At 35.9% G+C, this 20,227-nt stretch overlaps 1 protein-coding gene across 1 annotated transcript in view; it reads right to left on the bottom strand.

Annotated features, from left to right (window-relative positions):
* LAMA2 (laminin subunit alpha 2) overlaps nt 1-20,227 on the bottom strand; it is a 611,700-nt gene that overhangs the window by 41,010 nt on the left and 550,463 nt on the right. The window contains exons 48-53 of the mRNA XM_081251375.1: nt 19,508-19,632; nt 15,082-15,244; nt 14,258-14,402; nt 7,589-7,727; nt 5,511-5,522; nt 2,193-2,313 (exon numbers count right to left, since the gene is read on the bottom strand). Coding sequence (XP_081107501.1) covers nt 2,193-2,313; nt 5,511-5,522; nt 7,589-7,727; nt 14,258-14,402; nt 15,082-15,244; nt 19,508-19,632 — 705 coding nt within the window. The remainder of the gene's footprint in view (nt 1-2,192; nt 2,314-5,510; nt 5,523-7,588; nt 7,728-14,257; nt 14,403-15,081; nt 15,245-19,507; nt 19,633-20,227) is intronic.

Genomic DNA, 20,227 nt, shown 5'->3' with positions numbered 1-20,227 from the left:
TGACAGGTAACATTTTCTTTTGGTTTAAATCTGTCATGCTAAGTCTCCCTTGAAAACTCTCTAACTGATCCCTGGAATACCATATACCAACTAACTGCTGATGTTTTATAGCTGAGTCTGACCATGGTCTCTGTCTGCATTCTTCCTCAGTGAAGAGCCCAAGGTAAAGATGTTTGCTGCTCTCAAGTATATAAAGACACTCTAACGGAACTTAAAAAAAATCAGATGCAATCTATATCTTAAAAATAAATAAACCAAATATTTCTTAGTCTAGTTTTCTTCTCAAAATGAAAGTAGTATCATTGTCCTTGCTGATAATAAAATTAAAACAGTAACATTTTAAACGGTAACAGTGCAAAAGGGAGAAAGTAAAAATCACCCCCATTCCAAAGCTGTGTAGAAGCATATAGCTTTTTCTAATCCATTCATGCATGCATGCATGTTTTCATTCACTCACTTTATCTTTTACACCTTGCCCTCTTCCTCTCTCCTCCTGTCTATATTTAAACTGAATCATGACAGGCACGTTCATTTGTAACTTCTCTTTCTCACTTCACATGTGGAGGATATCTCTCTGTCAGTAAACACAGATCTCATCAACACTTTTAATAGCAGGAGGTCATTCCATTGTATGAATGTGCTAGGACTTATTCAAGCACGGCTATGGAGTCGGGCATTTAGAGTGCTTAAAACATTCATTTAAAAAGTCCTGCATTTGGCTGGAGTGAAAACAAGGGATCCTTTAATGCAGGTTATTTTCCTCCACAGTGTTTAAGGCCCAGTTAAATGTGTTGTAAAAATGTATAATCTGTTTTTGATTCCAATTTTCAAATCATAGAATTTTCGATACTTCAAATAAAACTACTGTGCAGACTTTTCAATATTTATCAAATATTGAACTTTCTGCATCATCTTTTATTTGCAAAGAATTCCCAGTTATTGAAAAGTGCCTTTACAGAGTCATCATTTCCACACATACAAGCTATTCATTTTCTGGACAGTTTTCCATCCTCATGTATATATCTTTTGCATGTGGATGAGAGTTAGGCTTTGGAAGGTTAAAACTCTGAGTAAAAAGAGGCTAGTATGGATTCTTAGAGATTCGATTCTGTATGTACTTCCTTTTTCCTCATTCCCAAGCTTCTCAGGATGGATGTCTATGGCTAATCCCAACTTGGAGACTGTAACTAGGTACAGTGAAGACCCTGAAAGTTCTGTTTCAGTCTTTAACCTCATGGCTCAGTGGTGATTTACTTTTCTTTTTCCCCAAATCCCTTCATCTCCTATCACAATGCTTTAACATAATCTTAATTGGACGAAGCAGCTAAAATGAATAGCTGTGTCACATCAGGATAATGAAAACTTTGTAAGTATGATATATTTAACATTTTCTTTTTAAAACAAACTCATCACTTTTAGAATTCCCATAAAACTTTTACTAATATTTGCTGATGACTGTTGGATCTTGTTTACAGATATAATAAGAGAGCAGGGCTGTGACCTGTGTTCCTCTCTCCTACGGGTCAGCCTCTACTGAAGAATCAGTGCAAAATAGTCAAGTGGTATCAGGAAGCTTCTGGGCTGCTTTGGCAATAAAGAAAAGATACTGAAGATACCTGATAACAGGGGACTTTGCAGTCCCGTCAAACCAAGTCTTTGTAGATGGTTCCCACTATGTGCCATTTTCAAAGAAAAGGAGGTTTGACTTCTAAGCTGTGAATAAGATTCTATGCACTAATGATCATGGTTTAAACTGTTACTTGTTATTTGTGTAAACTCCTAACACATTTCAGAAAAAATAATTTAAGGCTGCTAATAAAGCTATATAAAATACATGAAGATAAACTAAATCTAATATAGATGACAAAAATGAGGAAAAGAGGTAAGTAGTGTGGGAAAGGAAGAAGGAACCAGAGAAGAGATTAGTATTAAAAATACATGCTATGAAGTGCTGTACATGTGGGAAACTTGTTCACAGTTTGGGGTCTCTATAATACTGTTTTCCTAAGTTCAGTTGATCATGAAAACTTATAGAAGTACTTCAATCTTGCTTTATCATTTATGCATAGCTAAGACTAGGGTAGGTAGGAATTTAAAATATATTAACAAGGACTGGTCCCTGTAATAGACCCAACCTAAGTAAGTGAAATCTGACATGAATGTATTTAGGAAGTCATTAAGAAGAGACCAACCTCCAGTGAACAGCCTTTGGTTACACCAACATAATCAGGGCTGCTAAGTATATTATATGGAGTTCTTGAAATTTCAATATCTTTGAGGCAGCCAGAATATTTCTTCAAATTTACTTCCGGCCTGTTGAAAAGTTAAATGGAAAACAAAAGCAATATCATTAGGGCAATGGCGGTATAGTGTGTGTGCCTAGTGGATGAAAGCCATATGGAGCAAAGTGGCACATCTCTCAGACTATGCACACATGCACACATGTACCCAGCAAACTATGCTTCCCAAATTGCTGCACAGGCAGGCACGTCTCTCAGACTGTGCACACATGCACACACGCACCCAGCAAACTATGCTTCCCAAATTGCTGCACAGGCAGGCACGTCTCTCAGACTGTGCACACGCGCACACACGCACCCAGCAAACTATGCTTCCCAAATTGCTGCACAGGCAGGCACGTCTCTCAGACTGTGCACACATGCACACACGCACCCAGCAAACTATGTTTCCCAAATTGCTGCACAGGCAGGCACGTCTCTCAGACTGTGCACACGTGCACACACATGCACCCAGCAAACTATGCTTCCATTAGCTACTGATTGGATAAGTGGATATGAGCACCATCCTGCACAAGGAGTCTTTACATAGTTCTTCTTCCTCTCCTTTAAAAAAATAATCTCACCTATTGCATTTAAATACAAGGTACAGGAATTAACTGACTTCTTATGAAGTGCTTCATATACATAATGAAATGTGTTTCTTTTTTTCCAACAAAGGGCAGAACTTGTATGGGACAGCATAATCAAACTACATACCGACAAAGTTAAATAAAATCTTGCTCAAAATTTAAAAAATATCTGGAAACACTGATTTTGAAAAGATAACATTTTCACTGAGACTTTTTTTTGGGGGGTGGTTAGCTGAAGAATAAGATAATGTCATATTTCTCTTTAAAGATTTTAAGTCAAATAAAACCTGAGAAACATTCTTTTGGATTACATAGTCTATAAAAAAGATACTTTAAGATTAAGTTTACAGATTGACCCTAAATTCCTTATTCTGTATTGCAGCAGTAACAAAATAAAGCAACCAGAGTCACAAAACATACATTTAATTTTTCCAATAAGGTTGAAAATGGCTTCAGTACCCAAATGACACTTGAATCTTTACTTTTTGCTCACTATGTCTTAAAAAGGGATAAACATGCTAGCATGTAGTAAGTGCTCAATAAACATAAGCTAGCAGGATGTTAATGATGACGACACCTCTTTCATCTATAGCAGCACTGTCCAGTAGAACTTTCTGTGATGATGGAAATATTCTTTTCTGCACTGTCCAAATCAGTAATTAGTAGCCATATATGGCTGCTGGCACTTGAAAAGTAGCTTGTGCCAATGAGAAACTGAATTTATTTATTTGTTTGTTTGTTTGGCGGCACCATGCAGCATGCAGGACCTTAGTTCCCCGACCCGGGATCAAACTGGTGCTCCCTGCATTGGGAGTATGGAGTCTTAACCACTGGACCACCAGGGAAGTTCCATTAAATTTTTTTTTTCTTTAATTTAAATTTAAATAGCCACTGTGGCTAGTGGTTACCATATTGAAATAATGCAGGTCAACAACAATAGAAAAAGTAATACTTTTTTTGATGTTAATAAGCAACTCTAAAAGCTGTCCAATCAACACCAAGATATTATATTTATTTGGATAATGATTAATTCTCTCCTCACTGTCCCATGATGGCAGGATTCATTTTTTTGTCTTAATAAAAAACACATGACATGAGGACAAACATGTAGGAAAGCAAATCAGACCCTGGGAGTGTGTATCAGGTGATTTATGTCATGCTGGGTATTTGTTCTATTTGTTTCTCTCTCTCTGGGACTGTTTTATTTTCTTTGATCATTTCCACTTGTTCCCAAGGTCTTCCCCTTCTGTTCAGTCAGCTGGTTACTACAAAACACATGCCAACTGGAGAGTGAGAATCTTGCTTATATTCTTCTTGTATAAAGTAAAGGAAATGGGTGGACTTCATTCTCAGTGTTCATTTGCTTCCATGTTCGCTTAGAGGAAGACTGATTTATCACAAGTTTCTCAGAGGTCTTATCAATAAAATAAATCACTCCTACAAGTTATACACTTCATTGTTTCAGGGAAATACAAAGAATCATTTCAAAACACAATGATTTAGCAAGCTCGACATTATGAAAATCACAGGGTATAACTAATCACATATGATGATCAGATTCCTAATGAAAACCACAGGCCACTGTTTCCTCTGTTTGCCTCAGAGGCAAAATTACAAAGCTACACAATGTCATTTCAGAGTTTTATTAGCATATATTTTCACTGAAAGCCAGCCTCTGCTTTTCAGCCACCTCAGCAAACAGCACTTGATTGGTCTTATAACTGTATCGTGATTAAACAACTTGGATTGTTTTTTTCACACTTTCATTTCTATATAGTCTAGTTTCTGGTATTAAAAGTCTAGCCTTTGCTTTAAAAATTTCTTGGATCAGCTCAGCTTCATTATGTCCTTTCGGGAAATTTGGCACCATTAGGTTTTGAAATACCAAAACACTCAGCTGTAGCTCTAGCCAGAGTTTGATGAGCCACTTACAGAGGCCTGCTGCTTACAACTTCCACGCTAAAACCTCCTGCCTACAAATAGGAACTTAAATGCTCCTGAGAAGCTAGGATGACTGTCCGCAAGCTTCCTCGTCATTAATGCAAACACTTGTTTTACATGTAGTATTTCCAGAGAAATACTGACTCCGTAGCTAAATTCTAAATAAACATGGCAAGAAAGAAGCAGCTTTGTCAAGAGGTGCAAGGGCCACGTTAACGCTTGCATATTTGCAGGCTTGCAAAAAAACAACCAGGCAGTAGTACGCATTTGGGAGCACAGGTTGTTTGTTCAGCAGACAGTACGGTACCTGGGAGACCAGAGTCTGAGGTTCAACCCAAGAGACGAGTTTGTTCCCCAGAACTAGATTTCACCCATAAACCTGGCCAGCTGCCCTTAGCATGTGCTGCTGCATGTGTGCACCTGGTGGCGCTGTGCGTGGGCGGTTGAACAAATAAGCAGAGCAACTTTGTCATCACAGCTGGTGAACAAGTCAAATTGCAGTGATGGTGGGTAAGCAGTAGCATTTTTATAAGCAAAGGGCAGCATGAGAACTATCTCAGAATGCATTACTTGTTCGTGAAATGTACTGTGAATAAAGCTGCATAGGTGTCACTCTGCTTCTGCATCACTGCTTTATCTAAGAAGCCACATTTACCCAACCCATGCACTTGAAGAAGGCATGCATAAATTTAAATTTTACCTTGCTTTCATACTAGGTCAAAGGGAAGAGAAAAAAAAATGATTTACTTATAATTGCATTTTCATTTAGTAAAACAATAAACTTTAATCATAAATCTTTTTAAAAAAGGAAGCATTCCATAGAGATCTACAAAGGAAAGGAATATAAAACAGCAACAGAAAAGAAAACAGACATATACCCTTGACTACAGTGAAAATAGAGTCCAACGGTGACCATCTCCCACACTATTCTCTTGGAAAATTTTAATTTTGGAATTGAATTTAAAGCACTCATATTTATCATTCTTACAAATGGGAAAATGCACATGTGTTGCTATGCTGTAGTGTTCATGAGTAGCTTGAAAGGAGAGCTTATTGCCTCTTTGAACTTAATATACATAAAAATAATTCATGTTCATCACATCTTTTGCACTTTATCATATTAAGACCTTGTTTGTAGGCAAAATTATAGCTAACTATGAATGCATGGCTCCTTGACTAGTCACAAATATATGTCTAAAGGCTGTTTTGAAATAATGTGCCATGCCATAGAAATATTATAATTATGAAATGCTGTACTGTGAGAGTAAAAATATCTTGGCAGTAAAGACTCATCGGGTATGTAGTCTGCAAACTAATACATAAACCCATCTCAATGAAGTTAACATAAACACTTTTGTAGATAATTCCTAAAAATCACTTTATGGTAATTAAAGCTACATTATCACAAGAATAAATGAAGCCACCTTTGGATGGCCTTATTTTGGGTACAATTAGTTCACTCCTAGAGAATTTAGTTAGTGATCTTGCAAAGTAAATCTTAGCCTGGAACAATGTGCTGGATCCCTAGTATTTAAATAGTACTTGAAACATAGTAGTGACAGATGCTCATCAAACACCTGTTGAATGGATAACTGGACTTTGGAGTAATAACTATGCCACTATTCAAATACATTTAATCTGCAATGATTTTTCTGACCAGACACTTTAAATCTATATTCCTAATACAAATGCAATATCATGTAGACGAATGCAGAGCCAGTTTATCTGCACCATTAAAGCTTATCAACTTATACCCTTGATAGACTGGTAACTGGACAGGTGCCTGGTTTACGAGTTTAGATACAGAGAACAGCAAACCTCTGTCTGCATACTCACTATCATAAAATGAGACTGAATTTCCACTGCTCATTTGAGAAATATGAAAATAATTGACCACTGTACTTTTCAGTTATTCTGAGACCTTCCTATTGTAATGTGTCTTTTTAGAGTAGAAACACCTAGACAGGACTTTTGCAACCATCAAAAGCTAACAAACTAAACAAAACAAAAATTAAAAACATGGTGGTCTCTATTTATAGTAAACTCTTACAGGTTAGCCAGATCAATTCATCCCATTCTAATTAGATTTAATTAACATTTATTGAGCACCAAATACTCTATAACTTGTATTTCTTATAAGTTGTTTTATAACAAGAAGCAAACTAATTAAATACCACATGAAATATTTTCTGACACTTTTTAGTTACTTCTATTAATTTTTTGAACTAGTTAAACTGCGAGCTAAATATATCTCCCTATCTGCTCTCTAAAAAACATACGTGAAATTTTAAAAAATGTTGACATGGGCACGAGAATAACTAACACCACTTTAGCATCAGGCATATGGAAAAGTTCCAATACTATTATCATGCTTGTGTTTAGCCATAAAATAGGTTATACTCACAGTGCCCTGGAACACTGACTAATTTTCAGAACACTAAGCAATGTCAGTGCACCATTATCTCCAGTGAATGTGCAAGGAGAAAGGCAATTACATTCAACTCCAGTTTCCACCTTAAATAACTTTTATAATTCTTTTCATCCAGTGACTGTAAGGGAAACAGTAACTCCCATCCATCTCTTCAACAAAGATATCAAATTAATCTTTAGTTTTTAAATCCTGGTGTTATTGTAACATGCAACATGAATTTTTAGATTAGGCCTTTCTGCAACTAGAGGTTATGACATTCCTGTTGTAATTAAACTTCAGAACTCTAGTGAGCATAGTGGCCGTTTAATTAAAACTTAATCCTTAGCTCTAAATATACACCAAATTACCTCAAATTTCTCAGTGTTGGCAGACCACCAAAATATATTTTGTCATCTGCTTTCAAGTCAAGACCGAAGTTGTTTCCAGGAGATGAAGTTGCTATGTTCTCCTCCTGGTTAGTATCTATATCTACAATTGATATGTTGGCTGCAAAGGAAAGAGGAAGTTTCACTTTTTATTTGTGCAATACCAACCACATCTATATCATCACTGTTCCTTCAGGATAAATTTACTTTAATTCTCAAATTAACATTGACTTTCTCAAGCACATATACTATATACAGCTATTTAATAATTGTAGAAATGACAATAACATCAATAAATACATTGTTAAACAATCCACAAAGAAAGCACAAAAAATAACAGCCTGAACACCAGTGAAGGCAAACTAATCAAGATAAAAGAAAGAAGTGTAGATGGACAGCAGAGAACCAGTTGACATAGTTTTCCATAATATAGATAGGTAGTTAGAAAATAGAGTAAGATAATTAACTAATGCTAAGATAAGTATCTAATTAAAAATTAGATTATTAATTAGAAATATACAGAATTTGTGGTTCCTTCTGAAAATTTCAGTATGCACAGAAGTACTGGGGTTTAAGCTCAGCCACAGAGTGATGTTGATAAGATGGCTATGCATGGAAGTGGAGAGATGGGAAGGTTTGTTTTGCAAGATGATGGGATCCACATCCATTGTAAATTACATTTTATTTGGGGGATGCTGCGTGTTTTGAGAGAGGTACAGTCTTCATGCCTTATTGCTTTCTCTCAGGTCTCTAAAGGTTCTTCCAGTATGATGAGGATAAGAATTCAGAAATAGAAAGGAAAAAGGAAAAAAGAGGGCTCTTCTCTGTTTAAACTGCTTTGTTCAGAGAGCAGATGGTAATACTTTATCTCATTGATTTTACCCTCTTCATTCTTAAGAGTCAAGCTAGGCTCCTTCTGAATTATGTGCTTTCTCACCATAATATTTGCCTAGGCCCAGCCTTTAACTGCTAAATATATTTTGGATCCTTGATTCATATTGAGGCATTGGTTCATTAACATGACAAATTTGGCCTCTAAATCTTTGCCTGATTTAAGATCTGAATTAGCAAGCATATAAAAATGGCCACTTGAACCAATGGATTATAAGGGCATTTCTAAATGTTTATTCTTTGGAACACTAGTTTCTTGGATGTTTCTGGGTCAAATAAATGACAATCACTGGGTTAAGCAAAATTAAACATATGTCTTAATTTTATAGCTGCCCATATCTTTCAACATTCTAATGTGTAATGTGATGCTCCAAAAGAGGGACACAGAGCACGAAGTATTTCCCAAATTTGTTTGACCCTGGAACATTATTATTTTCTCTCAACTCATCATCTTTTAGAAGAGTGTTCTTTGAAAAATTAAAGAACTATCAAACCTGAAAATTCCATTGTAATCTGTAGTCCTTCCATTTCAAAAGAAGTATTTTCAATAAAACCAAACATAATTGCCTTATAAAAAATGTCCAAAATAAAATACCTAAACCTATTAACACCTCCAATCCTCAAAGCAGAATTTTATAAAAATAAACAAACAAAAAACACCTCAAAAATAAGTTCCCAATTCAAAAAATATTCAGCAAGTTAAGACTTAAAAAATAAATTACTTTCTAGCACATATTAATTTCATACACACGTATCTTTTTGACCAGACTGGTGGCTGAAATAAAAAAGATTTATAAAACTGTTTTCCAAACTTTTTCATACATATTCTTTTCTTTCCAGATCAGCAAAGAAGTTTTCATATAGGGCTGTTGACTGGAACATGAAAATAGCCTTTTTTCCTACAGACCTGGTATGTATTTTCATGGTGTCTGTGAAAATGAGATTCTCTCTCTATCACAGGCAAGCCAGAGACTGGAGGTAGATTTCCTTCTTATCCCTGAGTGAATATATGCATTTTTAGAAATGATTCTAAGAAAAACTGATTAAAAAGCAGAAACACAATTGAACTGAAACTCAGTGGCCCAAGTGTTAGCTTTGATAGAGAGACAGAGGATGGCATATTTTTACTGATTTAAAGGAAAGACTCTACCCTATCCTTTATGAGTGATAGCAATGAAGTGGGTTCTGCTATGGAATGCTAACACTTGCTTTTATTTCTTGCCCTATTTCTTTCCCTTATAGAATAGTCATTAACATAAAATTTTAGAGTTGATGAGTTCAGACGTCATTTATGGGTAAGCAGGGAAATAAGGGTTTTATTAAATACTAGACACAGAGTAGGGGCTTAACAAGTATTTTATAATCAATGCTATAAAGGAGTTGTTATAAAGGAATTGTTTTTACTTTGGTAATTCTTTTCTTCTCTCAGTCCACTGAAAATCTAAATGATCAATCTTGCATCCATATCAATGCACTTGCGGGGATAGGGAGCACTTCTATTAGTGACTGTGGTTCCACTAACTGTCTCTCAGGGAAGGTGGGGAACCCCTCCTGAAGGAGTGTATTTGAATTTCAAGGGACAGTGGCTTTTACAAACTAGCTGAGAATAAAGCAACTAATCTGGTATCTGAAAAGGAGCAATGGCCTTACTTGAATTCCTACCCCACTCTTCCATGGATTCTGATATTGCTAAAATCCACAGTGCCCTCCCTACAACCAAACCCAATGGAGTCCTTTGATCCTTATCTTAATCCATATCTATGCAATATGTGAGGTTAAAATTTCCATCCTCCTAGAATTTTCCTCTTTGACTTCCATAATGCCAACTTCTCCAAGCTTCTCTTGCCTTTCCAACCTCATTCTCAGTCTCCTTCCCCAGGACCTGTTTCTCTGAACACTTCTGAAATGCTGATGTTCCCTAATGTGCTTTCATTTGGCCACTTGTCAGGTTTCAGCTCTCTGGGTAGCTCAAGTTTATATTTACTTACCATATGTTGACAACTCAGAAATATATATGCCTGGACCTGATTTTTGCCTAAAAATCCACATTCAACAGGTGAGTCACTATATACATCCCCAGCTGATATTCCAAATTAAAATGGTTCTCTTTTTCCTCCCAGATCTGTATTATTTATTTTATTTGGTGGCGCTAAGACTCCAACCCAATCTCCTATATTAGAGTCATCCTTTCTCCTCACCATTCCACATCTTACCAATCAACAGCCCTACTAATTTCATCTCCTAAATAACTCTAATATCTGTCCTTTTAAAAAATTTTTTAATCTATTTTTTCTAATCTTTAATTTTTATTTTATTTTTGGCCACGCTGCATGGCTTGAAAGATCTCAGTTCCCCGACCAGGGATCGAACACAGCCATGGCAGCGAAAGCCTGGAATCCTAACCACTAGGTCACCAGGGAACTCCCTCTGTCCTTTTTTTAAAAAACACTTTTATCGAAGTAAAATTGACATAGTATAATTTGCCCATATTTAAAATGTACAATTTGACAAGTTTTGAGATCTCTATACATCCATGAAATGATCACAGTCAAGAAATGAACATATCCGGGCTTCCCTGGTGGCGCTGTGTTTGAGAGTCCAGCTGCCGATGCAGGGGACACGGGTTCGTGCCCCGGTCTGGGAGGATCCCACATGCCGCAGAGCGGCTGGCCCCGTGAGCCATGGCCACTGAGCCTGCGCGTCCGGAGCCTGTGCTCCGCAACGGGAGAGGCCACAACAGTGAGAGGCCTGTGTACCGCAAAAAAAAAAAAAAAAAAAAAAAAGAAATGAACATATCCAACACCCCAAAAGTTTCCTTTTGCCTTTTTGTCATCCTTCCTTCCAGCCCCTCCCTACAAAACCCAGTCAACAAATATCCTCTTTTGGCTTTCTGTGACCATATGTTAGTTTGTGTTTTCTATATAATTTCACATAAATGTACTTTTTTCTCTGCCTTCTTTTACTCAGAAAAATAATTTTGTTATTAATCCATTTTGTATGCAAATTAATAGTTCATTTTTTTTTAACCACTAAATACTATTCCATTGTGTGGATGTACAACAATTTGTATATCCATTCACCTGCTGATGGATGTTTATTTTTTGTTTTTTGAGTATCACAAATAAAGGTGCTATGAACCTTCTGGTACAAGTCTCTGTATGGATATATGCTTTCACATATCTTAGGTGAATACTTAGGAGTGGAATGGTTATTTCATATGACAGGTCTATATTAAACTTTTTAAGAAACTGCCAACCTGTTTTCCAATGTGGCTGTACCAATTTACATCCTCGTCAGCAGTGTATAAGAATTCCACTTGCTTGACATCCTTGCCAGCCCTGGGTATGTTCAGTCTTTTCAATTTTAGACATTCTAGTAACCGTATACTGGTATCACATGTGGATTCATTTTGCATTTCCTTACTGTCAAATCCCACTGCAACTCTTATTTCAAGCCATCATTCATCTGTCTGAACTACTATTGTACCTAATTGGTCACCCTGTTTCCAGTTTAATCTGAAAATTTCCATTTCTTATTTCTCCTTTCTCTGATTATTTCCTTATAGCTCCCTTTGTGGGCTCTTCCTTTACTATACTGCTTCAATATTGCTGTTTGCTCAAGGGCTTTGGGTCACCTTATTCTAGATATGACTTGTTTTTCTCATCTCTATTAAGGTACAATGATTTAAAACATGAGGATGCTTTGTAGCTATCCATCTCTGTCCCACAACTCTGCTAATCCTCAGATATGCATAACTAATTGCCTGTCAATTACACAGCTTCCCTAGGTTGCTAAGGATACTAAGAGTACCTTTAATACAGCACATCCAAAATAGAACTCAACATCTTTTCTAAAAACCTATGCTGCATTTTTCCTGTATCCAATAGCTTGGTAAATGGCACTGACATACTCTTTGTTATTTTAAGAAAAAAAAAGGAATCGTTTTTGATCTCCTTTTTAAAAAAATCTTACTCTCTGCATTGAGTATATCATAAAGCTCCTCAATTTTAAGATGCTTAATATCTTTCAACTCCATTCTTTCCTATCCATTCTCATGGTTCCCTTTTCCTTGCTCCTCCCCTGGTTTTCCTGCAGACTGCAGGAGCATCTGAAATTGTCACCATCTACCCTCCAGGTTGCTGCTAAAGAAACTTTATTAAAACACAAATCTGATGGTGTCACATTCTTGATTAAAACTCTTAGTAGTTCCCTGTTGATTTCAGGAAGAGTTGAAACTCATTAGTTTAGCTCATAAGGCCCTTTATAAACTAACTCTGTATTCTCTCCAGCTTCATCTGATAATTTTCTGCCAACATTCATCCTGTTAGCCTAAAGCATTTCCCAAAGTGTGTTCAGCCAAATGCTAGTATGGCATGGAAGGATTCTGGTGATCAAAGAAGTTTGGGAAGTGTTGGATCAAACAGAGTTAAACATTCTTCTTAACTACTGTGCCGAGCCTCTAACACGCAAATGTAACTTACTCGGGAACAATGTATACCGACAACAGTATTCCAATTTATTTTACGAGAGCAAAACCAGTTTTTGTCCAAACTGAGGAGTTTCTCCAGCGTTTCCTGTTCCAAGGAAAAGCAGTTGGAAAAAGATGTATGATGATGTATTGTGCTCACTGAGCCCTTGAGGCTTTCATACAATGTTCACCTCTCTGAATTGTCCAAAGCTGCTTTTCACCCAGAGTACTCCTCAGTCCCTGCTCATGCCTCAGGGCGCTCCTTTGGGGGCTGACCTCTGGGTTTGACTTTGACATTTCTCTCTTCTGAGATTCCTAGCCTGCTATGTAGATCTCTACATGGCAATTAGATTTCTACTCTCTACCCATTGACTGACTTGTCTATCTCCCCCATTAGACTGCAAGTTCCATAAAGACAAGGACTTATCATAGACTTCACTTAGTTCTTGCAGAGTATTTACTTGGTTCTTGGCAGATATTTGTTAAGTGCAGGTATGAAAGATGGTGCAAAGTTATACCTAAATTTTCATGAAATGTCACACTGGCATGTTCAAAATGAATTAAGTCTAATTATATAAACAGAAGAATCTAAGTTTCATTTGCAGATATTGGTAATGCCATAGTACATAGAATTAGCGGAACTATACTAAGCAGCCCACAAAGACCTAATAGGCTTGGATTTCTGTCTTGGTTGTGAGATCTTATGTATATATGTCTGGGACCACATATAAGTTGGAGTCTACACTTTCCTTTCTGTAAACCAGAACAAAATACCTGCTTCATGAGCAAATGAAATAATGTTTGTGAAAGTGTTTTGAAAATGTCCTGGAATCATAAAAATGTTAGATTATTATTAATTATTAACTTGCACACATACAAATTTTTGGCACTTTCAAAAAATAAAGAACTGGTAGCTGTGCTCTATCACCCCTACAAATTCTACCTGTGGGCCACTCTAAAGGAAACATCTTGGCAAAATGGGAAGAAAAGGAAAGCACACAAGTTTTTCAAGTCTACTACAGGATATAATTTCACAAGTTGTAAGACAGTTTTATGCTTTCAAATTAAGCTCTCGGTTTCAAAAGAAAATGACAGAGAACCATTTGGCTCTTCAATCAGTCATGTCTAACCCAAACCACCTATAAGCTAAGCCAAAGAAATGACTGTAACAATTTTTCACAGAATTCGTGAGTACCTAAAATAACAGACAGGGTCTTCCTCATGATTAGGTACGTGGGAGCTTTGGATAGCATTATTAAGGCTCTGAGTGCATTATCACTATAGAAACTCACCTTGTTTTTGAATTCTTGACAAGGTGAATGATTTCCATTTCCCATCATTATGGTTTTGATTGCTGACAACAGAAGCCATTCCTGAACCCAGATCATAGCTGACTTTTATGTGCCCATCGGTGAGCTCTACACTCATGAAATCTTTCTATTAAGAGAGTAAAAACACACCAGTGATTAGATACACAGAGAAATATATGGGTATTTATTTTCTTTGTGGAGTTTATAATAGGGCTTTATGGCTAAATTACTGACTGTGTTGATCTGTAATTGAAATCCATTTTTGGATACAGAATTGGTGTTACTATTTTGTGAATGTCTGTGGGTGTGATATTATGGTGCAAATGGTCACAACCAAATTACTAGGATGTATTCTTTTATGACAGGAGTAAAAGTGGGTTCCTTTGAAAACATATTAAGCAAACTAAAGAGTACATTTCCTGAAAGAATTTACTAAGAAATATTGACCTGGAAAAAATAATGAGGCTATTTAGAACCACCTTTCGACTTAGGTCTCTAGAAGAAGACTAAGGAAGTAATTTTTCTTCTGCATGTCTCCATACCAGGGGAATCTTTACTGGGTGCTTCTCTTAAAGGATTATAAGGAAGTTATACTGAAAATAAATAAAAATTAAATTGTATCTGTAATTAAAGTTACTGATGGAAATATATAAACACTATGGACCATTCTTGGCTATTACACAGCCATCCCAGACTCCTTTGAACAATAACTGATAATTCAACAAAACTGATAACTGCATTGGAACCTTACAAAAAAGAAGCAAACATATTTTCAGCCATGAAAGATCAGCTGTGCAAATCTTTACCAGGTCTCGTGTGGCAAGGTACATCAGGAGAGCATTTGAAGAAAATGTCCTGAACTTGAATATGACAGTAGAGATGTTGGGGTACCAACGAATGGGGCGGCTGACTAATGCATAGCCTTCTCCATCAAACTGAATAGTCCCCTCACTATCTTCTACCTGCGGACTGAAGAGAGACATTTCACATGAATCAGACGATGTCTACTTGGTCCATCAGTATTCAATACATCACACTGTCTTCTGAGACTGGACTGTAGGCTGTTGTAGGGCAGGATCCATCCCAGATATATCTTCCATCCTTCCCCTTCTCTCCAGCTCTACTGCCACCATCAGACCAAGTAACCACCATCTCTCACCTGACTTCATTAGGTGTTCAATAACTAGGTCATTGATGTTTTAAATACTTTTGCTGAAGTGCTTGGTGGCTAGTTATATTAGTGTTTAAGTGTATTTTAGTGGTGTGAACTAGTGGGATTTTGGAATGGGCTGAGAATACATTATTACGTTTCCCCAATACATAACATAATAGGGAGTAGGGGTTGGCTGAAGAGTGAAGGTGGTTGAAACGTACTAACTTAAAGTTGTAAGAAAAAAAAAGCCATACCAGGATATAGGCTTCTATTCTCTGAACTCTTGCTATGCAGTAGGTTTTTCTGGGACAGATTAGATTCAGATAATGAAGGGTTCCTCTAACTATGTGTGTTTGTTGATCTGTCTTCTTCACCAGGATGTAAGCTCTATGAAACCAAGTAGAGATTATGGGCCAGGCTCTATGCCAGGCACAAACTCAGCATCTAGTGTGGTACTTGACTAACAACAGAATCTGGTAGATATTTGTGGAATGAAAAGGATATTAGTAAAGCAAATTGCCTCACAGAGAGTATATGTTCAATCAATATTGGTTGAATAATTAATGAATATCTAAGATAAGTCTTGTAAATATAACATTTAAAAAGATTTTTTTCAAATGAAAAGTTATCATCTATCTATCTTATCTAATTGATGTTAACAGAGTAAGTTTTGATTGTGGAGATATTTTTAAACTTTAAATATCCGCGTATTAGCTTATATTTGAATCTGTGAAATTGGAGTGTTGTATTAACTTGAGAAGAGAGGAGATATGAGAAATATTATAGTAATCTCATAAAATAACAAGAGGTTAGGATAGTATTTGCATGCAATCTTGGCTAATGAGAAAAATAATAGGGTATAAACATTAATGGCCTTGAGGAGGAGGAACTGTTACTCATTTTAGACAAGTTGGCTTTCTCTCTATTTCTGGAAAAGGAGAAATAAAACTCTGAAGACAAAAGGAAGGGAAGAGTCTTAACTATGCATTTCACAGTCAGGTTTTTGTAAATTTAAGATATATCTAAATAGGTATAAGATCAGATGATACCATATATATTTTTTTCTAATGTACACTTAAAAGATGCTTTTTCAATATTCATGAAAAGTGTTCACTGAAAGGTTGAGGGACTAAATCAGCATATTAACAATATAATTTGTGTGAATAAATCAGCTGAATAATTTTGGCCTTCTTTCATCATTATAACAAATCCATTAAAATCTAGAGCACCACATTTGAGATAAGAAAATGTAATGTAGCATCTACTAAGGAGAATTTCCATGAGGTTCTCAAATCCTAGGATTTTGCATTATATACTGCCATGCTACCAGTGACAATAGGGTGCGAGAGTCACCACTGACACTTTCCCGAGTGCTTTGGCCCAGTGCGTTGTTACTCACAACTTGAAGAGAAAAAAACACAAAAATTCCTATATAATGTCAAGAGAGGCACTGGAATAAAAAAATGTATATCACATTTTATTTTCCTTTTACGGAAACCCTGGGATATTTGTATCCTGGTGTTCTTATGCCCTTAATCTATTAATTTCCTCAACACACAATGGAAAAAATAGCAGAGTAGATGGCAGGTACCCTGGAGTCTGACGTGGAATCTCAGAAGTCACTTTAACACCTCAGGTTTCAGTGTCTCCACTCTGAGACGAAAGGGTTAGATCTACTCCAACCCTATTAGAGCTTCTTCTATTCAAGCAACAGGCAAATCATCGAGCAAGAGTTTTGTACAAGAATAGCAAAACATACAGGTGTAAATCAGCCTACTTCATTTAATTAATTAGCTAAAACCAGTAAATCTGGCTTCAAATTGTTGACTTTGAGGTGGGGGAAAAATGAATCTTTCCAGGTATAGACTCAATATTTCAACATCTAACATTATACTAGAGTTTTCCTATTCATTTTCAATACATTTACCAGGAAGAGTGACACTTCTTTTCTAATTAATAAATGCTAAGCTTCTTAACTTGCCTTTTGTTTCTCTTTTGAACCTGGATTTCTGGTCAAGTTAGTAAAGATTAATTATGCTATTTGGAGCAGCCATGCTCTTCCATGTAAAACTTGTTAACCATAGAACTAGATGAATATTGAAGTTTAGTATATTAATATTTCATCACTGTTTCAATGTTCAGCTAAATACATTTTACTAGTAGCAGTTTTTTTCCCTATTTTTCAAGAAAAATAAGATACACTTTTTTTATAGCCCTGACAGATAATCCTTTCTAAAACATTACAAAAATTATATCCTTTCTACTGACTACTGAATAAATGCAAATTCCTAAAACTCACATTCCAAGATCTTCTACAAAATATTCTTAGTCTATGTCTTGTAGCCTTGTCTATTTCATCTCCCCCATTTTATCATTTCTGCTCTAAAAGTGCAACCATTAATTTTATGTTAAAATGTGTTATATGTTCTCCTGAAAAGAAAACAAACACCAGGAGTTCTAAAATATTTTTCCTAAAATTACCAAGGCTTATGGAAAAATAGGGCTAGGGCAAGCCACTCAAAACATATGTGACTTTGTAATCAGAGCACTCACAAAAACAGTAACATTCTTGATCAAAATATTAGTATAATTCAAAAAGGCATATTAGGAATTTTTAAAATAAGGAATTATTTCAGTAAATGTAGAACTTTAGCCTATTATAATTATATTAATTCATATAACACTTTATATAATGAAGGCCTAAGATCTTTGCAGAATTGACAATTAGTGATGCTACAGTCTTAACACATAATATGCACTGCTGAAAGGACATTTAAATACTTTAGACGTTTGTTTGATAATAAGCTTTGGAAAATCCTACTTAGAAATTTACCAAAGAAATGTTTACGGAAAAGTTGGTGTTGATTTGTGAGTAGCAGAATATTAATGTAGACCTCATTGTCCTTGTATTGAAAGAATTTGACAGACAACATTCTATATTAGATTTTATTGAAGATTATTAACAAAACCACTTTAAACTATGAATGGATCAGGCTTTCAAACTGTCCTCAATGCCATACTGAAAAGTCCATGATGACAAAAAAAAGTAGAAAGATGAAAGGTAAAACTTTTGGAGAGGGAATATTTTTGGGCTACTTTCTTCTATAAAACTCCAGAGATGTTGAGAAGAAAATGTGAAGTATACTCTGCTACATTAATGGAGAATTTAGGACCTAACAATGTACATGTTCCCTTTATACTAGAAATAAAAAATATAAACTCCTTAGCACCTAATGATGTTAGAGTTACTATGTATATATATTAATCTTCCAGGTATTTAATTTAAATTTTATAGCTTTAACTAATTAAAATTGTTGTAGGCTCAGATGATCAGTGGGCTTTAAGTTTTTTATGCAGAGAAATCCTCTATTTCTTCTTAATTGTTTTACATCCTCTATTCAGGTTTATATAAGAATATTTATATATGCTTTTTAAGTATTTTTGAATTCCAACATTCTAACCTCTATCTTATAATTAATGATGTTTATTATGAAACTTTCTCCTGGCTTATCTTGACCTCTGCTTCTTAAGCAGAACCTTCAAGTCCCATGGGTTTCCACTTGAAACTCTTACATGATGCTATGTGTCATTTGAAAAATCCTGTAGGAGATAAAACCTGCAGTATCGTTCTATATTTTGTTGTAAACACAAGCAGAGTGAATCCAGGCTCTGAGAGGCCTAAAGCTTAATCAGTTTAGGGAACCTCTCCTTAAGTAAAAATAAACGATGACTACAGAATAGCCACAGACACAAAACACCTCTTGAACATGAAGGTAAGCTGGAGTGGAAGGAGACAGTAGTCTTAACTGATTGTGGCTAAAATATCTTGCCTTTGCAAATTTTACAAAAACATATGACCAGGTCAAAGTACTAGGATACTTCCCAAATCATTGGAAAGTGCCTGCACAAGTGAGGGAGGGGACTTAAAATTTCTTAGCTTCCTGGTAAATCCACCTCTGAACACAATCACTTCAAATTGTTGTATATCATCTACATGATAATAGAACACTGCAATAAAATTAAAGCTTTTGTGATACACAGGCCTGATAGACGTTGGAAGAGTCCTCCTCTCAACTAACCTGACGGTACATCCTTTGCAGTCACCTTCTATGTCTCGGAAATTCCACAACCCTATAGGTTTGCTGTCAAAGTATGCTTCTCCCATACAGCCAGTGAATGTAATCACACGTACAGCATCAGCCTTCTGAAGAGAGAAACATATTTGTTAGAATTTAGAATTTCACAAAAAAATTGAGTACCCATGAGAGTTATTATATGAGCAGCAGAATCTGGAGTAGTTATTATCCACCTTTGTGAAAGTCTTGGTTGTGTACGTATCCATCTTTTAACCATATAAATCCTCATGGATCCTGGTTATTCTGTGCTTTACCAGTTTATCACCATTAGTAAATAAACACTCCAAGCTTCTAACCTTAGGTAAACTGCTTATTCTGAGATTCTATTTTTTTATTGGTCCGTAACATGAGATTATTAGGAGAATTAACTAAGGGAATTTATTTATGGTACCACATTCAGTGCCTGGCACAGATAAGGTGTTTAATAAAAGTAAGTGCTCCTATCCACTAAGGAGATTTACGAGAAAGGGTACATACTGATTACACAAAGGGGAAAAAAGCTTGCATATTGATTAGCCTATGATACTGCTGTCCCCAATTTTTCATTTCCTTTTACACCCAAGTAGGTTTCTAGGGCAGGAGAATGAAGGGAGAGAGAAAATTTTTAAGAGAAGGGACCCTGTTGTTGTTGTTTGTGGGCATATACAGCACAGAGCCCGACAT

This window comes from Mesoplodon bidens, assembly GCF_964165515.1.
Source record: "Mesoplodon bidens genome assembly, chromosome: 12".
Lineage (NCBI taxonomy): Eukaryota > Metazoa > Chordata > Mammalia > Artiodactyla > Ziphiidae > Mesoplodon > Mesoplodon bidens.
Note: the sequence above shows the minus strand (reverse complement) of the source record. Positions and strands in the feature narration are given on the sequence as shown.